The 8,046-nt window shown below is 31.8% G+C and overlaps 1 protein-coding gene across 2 annotated transcripts; it reads left to right on the top strand.

Annotated features, from left to right (window-relative positions):
- Positions 1 to 4,459: 4,459 nt before the first annotated feature.
- On the top strand, positions 4,460 to 7,735 carry LOC109180919 (RNA pseudouridine synthase 1). 2 transcript variants are annotated; one of them, XM_019330638.1, is made up of 3 exons: positions 4,460 to 4,871; positions 6,210 to 6,938; positions 7,552 to 7,735. In XM_019330638.1, exons 1-2 carry the CDS (start codon positions 4,475 to 4,477, stop codon positions 6,875 to 6,877), a joined length of 1,065 nt encoding a protein of 354 aa, XP_019186183.1. In that variant the 5' UTR covers positions 4,460 to 4,474; the 3' UTR covers positions 6,878 to 6,938; positions 7,552 to 7,735. The 2 variants fall into 2 exon arrangements, with proteins under 2 accessions (XP_019186183.1, XP_019186184.1); XM_019330639.1 differs by having other exon boundaries at positions 7,549 to 7,735.
- The last annotated feature ends 311 nt before the right edge of the window (positions 7,736 to 8,046 follow it).

Here is an 8,046-nt window from a genome sequence, read left to right as displayed (position 1 = left end):
TATACTTGTCTTAAATAATTATTTATTAATATAAATTTATAATTATAAATTTGTATCCGAAAAAACATAGCAACTGAAATTTCTAGTTAAAAAAAAATCTCTCCATTTTTTTGTCACCAATTTATAGGTAGAGAATGTGAGAATTATAAATTAATAATATAAGTTTCATTTTCCATTTCCTTTTCTATTCAGTCAATTAGGATTTTTATAATTTTCAGTCCATTAATAATATACGTTTCCTTTTTCAATTTGCATAATTTCACTTTCGTTTTCCAAATCCGTGTTTCATCTGTTATTCCCATACATAATATTCACGTTACTATAAATTGATTAGCAATTAATACATTTACAATACCATAATTATGCAATATTACCAATTAATACATTTTAATTAATTTACATTAAACATATGCTTACCAAATAAGATTTATTAATTATTTGACTAAAAATATAAAATATTTAATTAATTTAGTACACGAGTTTGGACGTGAAAATGATGTAAGATGATTTTACTTTATATATATATATATATATATATATATATATATATATATATATATATATATATACACGTTCATATGAAATAATATTACCATACATACTTGTTAATATTTTGATTTATTAAATTGGTTACAATTCATATTATGGTATGAATAATTCTTATGCAATATACAATTTGGCAACTCAATTAATATTAAGATTTAGCGCAATGAACATATTTCGTCTTGTGTACTCATTTGACTGGAAATATGAAGGTTGGTTCAATAAATCGTAAATATTACCAATTGTTTGGTTAGAAAATAATCTTTATCAAATAAAAAGTAATTAAATTGATAAATTATACTTAAAAGGTAAATATTATGGGTAATTTTCTTATATATAAACCTTTATTGAATTATTTTATTATAAGGAGCGAAAAATTTTATACATAAATTGTTTAATAATTTATTTTGATCTTGAGGTCACACACACACACATATATATACACACTGTAAATATTACAAAATACTTGGTTATAGAATAAGCTTTATTAAGTTATATATAAATTAAAAATGATTAAATTGTTAAATTATACAAATTGGAAAACTCTTAACAAAAAAATTAGCAAAAATGTAACCACATCCGTAAATTTGATTCTATTTCGTAAATGATTTATAAAAATCTGTGTGATTTTATTTCGAAAATTTCAAAGAATAGTGCAGAGTAGTAGTAAATTAAGGTAAATATTACCCAAAATTCTCAAAACCAAAAACATATTTGATCTTATTGAGAAGTGAGAAATGCCTATTACACAACAATAACAAAATATAAAATTATAAGTGAAGTTGAATGTTGGAATAACTATACAATCTTTAGAGCTATTAACATATCCATCATTATTTGAATCACATTCTTTCAAAGAATATGCATATGTAGAAAAGTACCATGAATTTGTAGTGTAAAAAAAATGTTTTAAAACAACCATATGCATAAACTAAAAGTTTTGAAATACAAACTATTAAAATTACGATCATAGTACCACAAAAAAAAAAAAAAAAAAAAAAAAAAAAAAAAAAAAAAAAAACACCTCTTTATCATGGACTACACACTCTATAGAGTTTATTGTTTCAAAACCTCTTGCCTCTGGAAGATGAACAACACGGAGCACTCCAACATTGATTCTATTCCAAATGAGTGTAGGATGAAGTTGACTACCAACAATTTCGTTGTGACTTCCTGCTACAACAATTAGACAATTATATTATTTTTAAAATAAATATATAAAAAAATAAAAGAGAAATAATTTTAAAAAATAAATGTAGTGTCAACTATTATATAATAATAATATATTACATGTAAATTTATAAATTCGTTGTAATTGCCAATGCTTAACATCATTGTAGTTTATCCAGTTATTGTGCGTACCTTCTACAACGTGGGCACACGTGGTGTTGGAAGTCATCAACTCTCCTTAATGCATGTAAATAGTTGTTCAGAACCATTTCAATTGTCTCTATATTTATATCCTGCAATATTTGCAAAAGATGCAGAAAAGAAATAAGAACATAAATTAAGAATTATGCCATTGGAAAATGAAAGACGCAATACATAACTCACCCCAGTACAAAAAGGAAGAGTTATAATTTTTCTAGTCACTAATCCATTGTATTTATAGGTAGAGATAGAGAATGTGAGAATTAATTTCTTTTTATATTTTCAATCAATTTGCCTAATTTCTGTTTCCTTTTTTCATTAGAATCCTTTTATATTTTCAATCAATTAATAATATCAGTTTCCACCAGGACTATGTGGTCTAATGGTATCCGGGTTGGACTTCCATTTGGAAGATTATGAGTTCGAGCCTCAGTGGAGGCGTTATTGGTTCTTTGTGTTTCAGTAGGTTGAGAAAGTATATGAACAAATACTACAATGTAATAGAACCAGTAGCTTTCAAAAAAAAAAAATAATAATATCAGTTTCCTTTTTTCAGTTTATATTGACTGGATTTCACAATGGTATATTGGTATTGCATAATATTACCAATTAATAGCTTTTATAACATTTCCATTTTACATTTGCTTACCAAATAAGTTTTATTAATTTGACCAATAAAATATTTCATTAATTTGACTATAAAAGTTTGAGCGGGAAAATTACATAGGAGGATTTTACTTTTATATATATATATATATATATATATATATATATATATATATAGATATATAGATATATAGATATAGATATATAGATTTCACCTATTGCAGGATTTACAAAATTCGTAAGTCTTACCAATTAGAAGATGGCATTTTTTTTTTTTTACCATTGTCGACTTTTTTTAATAAAGTTAAATGTTGTTATTACATTATTATTATATTTTTAAAGTGTTTTTTTTTTAGAATTATTTTTGAAGTGTGTTAAAAGTTAAAACAGTAAAATGCAAAAAGCAAAACATATTTTATTTTTATTATATTAGTAATATATTTATCATTATCGTATTATGGATTCAGCCTTGTTTTATTTTTTCCCTACTGAAACACAAGGAATCAATGTCGTCTCATATGGGAGTGCAATCTTGGTGTCATTAGACCACAAGGTATTATGAATTCGACCTTGTTTGGTAACATAGTTAGCTTATAAGCCAATTTTAATTTATTTGACAACTATTAGTTGTTTGATTTGATAAAACAATCAATATGAGTGTTTGATTAATTAATTTGTTATTGTTCCACAATGCTAAAATTAAAAAACGTAGCTTTTTTAAGATAAACTTTTTGAGAAATGAATTTTATATGTAATCAGAGAAAATTTTAATTTTGGTCATATGACTATAAGGGCTTTGTTAATTTCAATACCTGACTTTCAAAAGTGTCAATTTAGTACCTTGACTATGCAATTTTTATCAATTTTGGTCACTCCGGTCAAATTGCCGGCCAAATTTTGCCAGAAAATTTTAAGAATTAAAATAATGAGGGTATTTTAGTCATTTCACATCTCTTCCTTCTTCTCCGGCGAATCCGTTGCAGCAGCACACCTTCCGGTTTGACTCATGCATCTTTTTTATTGGCAATCTGTGTCATCTTCGGCCCCTTCCTTTTTATTATCATGATAATGATGGCGAAAATGAACACTGTTGGACTTTTGACCAGGGAAAAAGAGTTATGGTAAAGCTCGATAAAGGAGGAAAATATGTCCCCTTGACGTCGAATCTTGATTGTGGTACTAGCATTTGTCAATGGGCGAGAAAGCGAAACAATGAACGAAAGAGGGTGTAAGCTCTCTTCATTATCCACACGCTTCGTGTATACTGTGTTTTGAGCAAGATTGATTTTTTTTTTTTCTGTATTTAAGGTTGTTGGGGGCTGAGTTTTGGGCAGAAAATTCGTATGAATCAGGCGCAGGTTTTGGATCTGGAAACTGTGCTCAAAGATGGGATTTTGGGCGGCGGCGGTGGAGTACGTGGTTGTCGCTGGGAAGAAACTTAGTCGGGGAAACTGATTGAAGAGATGTGAAATTACTAAAATACCCTCATTATTTTAACTGTTAAAATTTTTCGGCGAAATTTGACCGATAATTTGACCGGAGTTACCCCAAAATTGATAAAAATTAGATAGTCAAGGTACTAAATTTTAACACTTTTGAAAGTCATGTGCTAAAATTAACAAAGCCCCTATAGTCATATGACCAAAATTGAAATTTTCTCTATGTAATCAGTTATGCGCTGACAACTAATTTACCAAACAATTTTCTACAATTAGCTAATGCTATCAATTAGTCAAACTCACTAACCAATCAGCTAACAGCTATCAACTAACAATTATTTATCAAATACCCGAAGTATCAAAAGTGAAAAAAATATTTCAAGATAGTTTAATAAAAGGAAATTATTATTATTATTTTTTTTTTTAAAAAGTAAAATTTTATCTTTTTAATATTTTTTTGTCCGGTTTTATTCTCTTAAACTACTTTTCGATCACCGTTCGCAAAGAATCGTAAAATGACCCCAGTGCCCCTTCTCATCCGTCTTCCATCTTTCCCATTCCGCCCTTCTCCTTTCGGACGCTGGGTCTGGAAACCCAATTCCCATCGCCATTTTCGCTACACCTCAATGGCAACCCAAACTCACTTTCAACCTCAACCTACCAACGACCTTAACAGTCTCGATAACTACCCAGTGCCGCTGTCTCCGCCGCTTCCGTTAGTGTCCAAGGACATAGAGCTGAACAGGGCCTTGACGGCGTCGTCGAGATCGGCGTTGTTTTCTCTCTCTCAGAGCGATGTCATCTTCCAAGATGACTGGCTCATCGCCGTCAACAAGCCTCAAGGAGTCTATTGCGAGAGTGTATTGTCTGCTGTCCCTAATCTTCTCGCCGACTCGAATAGCGACGAGCACGGTGAGTTGCTCAGTTATTCTCGTCATTTTTCTTTTATATTTATGTTAAGGTTTATTGAATCTTTACTGGGTAATATGGAAAACCAGTTGATTGTACAAGAATGCGACTTTTTTCCCCATTTCATTTTCGGATGGAATTATTCCATTCTTTGGAAATCAAGGGAATGAGAGGTTAGTAATGGGTGATATTAGAGTTGTTTAGTTTTAGTTGCTATAACTCCAATTGTTATTCCATGGACCAGGGTTCATCTTGCCATGCTCCAAAAATTGTGTCTTGTGCTTGTAATTACATTGAAGGCACATAATAGGCTAATTACAGTCACATAATATAATCTGAATGTTATTTTGGACCGTGGTCCACAATGCAAGGTGGATCCTGGTCTATGGTGTAATTTGCCCTATAACTCTTGTTTGGCTTAAATTCTTGTGGAGTTCCAATTCATTGAAATGTGACCCAATTTTTTGGAGGAAGGAGTTCAAAATTGTTATTTAGAAAACATGATTTAGTGCTAGGAGGAATCTTTCTCATATATTGTGGACTTGCCTTCTAGTCTTGTTTTATTACACTTTGGGATATTCATGCTTTCATGATACAGCCTGTTATCTTATTATTTGTGAATTAATGGTATAGGTCTTGTTAGATTGGATTTCTTTTCATTATTTGTGGTATAGTTCTTGTTAGATTGAATTCATTTGTGAATGAGAGGAAAGAAGAACCATAATGCATCAATAGCTTATTGTTATGCTATCAGAATCGGTAGGAAGGTCATTCATTCTTTGTGTAGGTGCTGAAAATAGGTAGCACCTGATATATGAGTGCTTGAATCTGAGATCCTCCTATTTGTCCTATGGTGAAAAGACCCAGCACTTTTTCTTTTGTGTGGTAAGGACCTTAGACCAAGGTTTGTGTGTAGCTGGCAAGAAGTACTTGCTTGTATCAAATGCGTCAAGGTGTAATGGATAGCTTAATTCTTTTCATATAATGGGCAGTGATGTGTCACTATTGCTGGTATTGAGTAGCTATGTGGTGATTGGTGGTGAGCTTTTTATCTAAGAGGACATGTAAATTGATGATTTGAACTTTTTTTTTTTTTTTTTGAGTACTACTGATTTTGTTACAATGCAGTATCTGTTCATAACTACTTTCTCTACCTACTAAAGCACAAAGAGTCAATACCGCCTCTACTGAGGCTCGACCCGACAACCTCCCATATGGGAGAGCAACTTGGTGCCACTAGACCACAAGGTCCTTGGCTGATGATTTGAACCTTTAGATGCTTCTCATACAGAATCCTGTAAGATTTCCCTGATGTACTCACTCTTCTGCTTTTATTTTTAGGGACCAAAGTTCCAGAACTGCATCTAGCTAATAGACTTGATCGCGACACAAGTGGTGTAATGGTAATCACCAAATCACACAAAGTAGCTGCTAAGCTCGTTAAAGCTTTTACCGAGCATAAGGTTAGGAAAACATATCTTGCTTTGTGTGTTGGACCGGCACCAAAATGGGGACAAATCATTGTGAGATCAGGACATGGCCGGTCAAAACATGGAGCCTGGCGTGTTTATGCTACATCAGATGTGGGTCGGACACTGCCAGGTGGATCAGTTGTTAAAGACATGAAGACTTCTTTCCAAGCGCTATCTATTAACGGATTTGGATGCTTGGAGGCAATATCTGAATCTGGGAAAGAGGGGGGAGATTTACTAATCGTTGAAGAGAAATCTCTGGTTGACTTTGATATGAAGAAAGACGAGATTTTGATTAGGGCATGCCCTCAGAGTGGAAGAACCCATCAAATTCGCCTGCACTGCCAGTACCTTGGAATTCCTATTAGAGGAGACGTAAAATATGAGGGGGTGTATGAGTGGGAGGGTAAAACATATGATGGCCATGAACTCCATGCGGAAACATTATCGTTCACACATCCTGTTTCTGGCCAATCTATTTCGCTTCAGGCACCTCTGCCATTATGGGCAAACCAAGCATTGGTACTACAACGATAGTTACTGGTTTTTGCTGTCAATCAGAAAGCAGTGCATCATCGGAAGGTCCATCTACAGAATGGTAAGACATGATCTTTAAAATTCTATTAACTTCTGTATGTTGGTAATCCTTGTGCTAGTTCCATTTAGGTCCGTTTAGAATCCTGAAAAATGTTTTTCGAAAAATAATTTTTAGAAAATGACTCATTTTTTCGGAAAATATTGTAATTTTCTAGTGTTTGGCTAAAGGTTAGAAAACTATCTATTTTTGTTTGGCTGAAAGTTAAAAAATTGCATTTTCCTGTTTGGTAATGAACATAGTACTTATTTTTTATAAATAATACTACATACTACATAATAATAATACGGAGTAATAAGTGGTGATGGTGTGGTGGTAATAATAATTCAAAAACTCTCTTGAAGAGAGATGAGAAAGAAGAGAGAGAAAGGAAAATAAAAAATTTGAAAAAATGTCTTACCGATTTAAAATTTAGCAAGACATTCTCTGTCAAAGTAGACATTTTTTTCTGTTGATCAGAATAAATATTTTCCAGTTTATAATTCGGAAAATGACTTTCAAGTTTTCGAATGGAGTTTATTGTTTTGAATTGCTCCCCAAAAGTTATGGGAGTCTTTGGTAGGCCCTTGGCAATCAAGGTTGCCACTAACATTTGTATTGTTTTTAAATGAAGCAGGTAAGTTGCAATGAAACGCGGTGGACCATGAAAAGATTGTTTATCATTCATAGCCCATATATTTATCTGGTATCTTGTGATGAAAGCGTACATGGGTGCACCAAGAGGTCTGATTACGAGAGTGTTTGGTAAATAGCTGTTAGTTGGTTTGACTAGTTGATAGCATTAGTTGATTGTAGAAAGTTGTTTGGTAAATTAAGTGTTACTTGATAGCTGATTACATACAATGATACAAAATGACTTTCTTAAAAAGCTAATTGAAAAAGTTGTTTTGAGTAGTTTTTTTTAATTTTAGTGTTTTCGAACAATAAGCTGTTATAAAAAGCTAATGTTCATGTTGGTTGTTTAACCAAGTTAAACAGCTAATAGTGATTAAACAAGTTAAAATGGGACACCATTCATTGTATTTTGTTTCTCAAAAAGAAGAGGACACCAAAATGGGAAACAAATCTGCTTCTCAAACCTGAAAACTAACAACCTCTTATCTTATAGAGA

The sequence above is a fragment of the Ipomoea nil genome, unplaced genomic scaffold (assembly GCF_001879475.1).
Source record: "Ipomoea nil cultivar Tokyo-kokei standard unplaced genomic scaffold, Asagao_1.1 scaffold1043, whole genome shotgun sequence".
NCBI classification, from domain to species: Eukaryota; Viridiplantae; Streptophyta; class Magnoliopsida; order Solanales; family Convolvulaceae; genus Ipomoea; species Ipomoea nil.
This window is presented reverse-complemented; position numbering and strand designations above follow the sequence as displayed.

Bases quoted from the DNA above. Each gene is read 5' to 3' on its own strand.
- LOC109180919 (XM_019330638.1), top strand. From the start codon at position 4,475: ATGACCCCAGTGCCCCTTCTCATCCGTCTTCCATCTTTCCCATTCCGC. The intron at 4,872-6,209 runs GTGAGTTGCTCA...TTTTATTTTTAG, and splicing joins CTCGAATAGCGACGAGCACG to GGACCAAAGTTCCAGAACTG.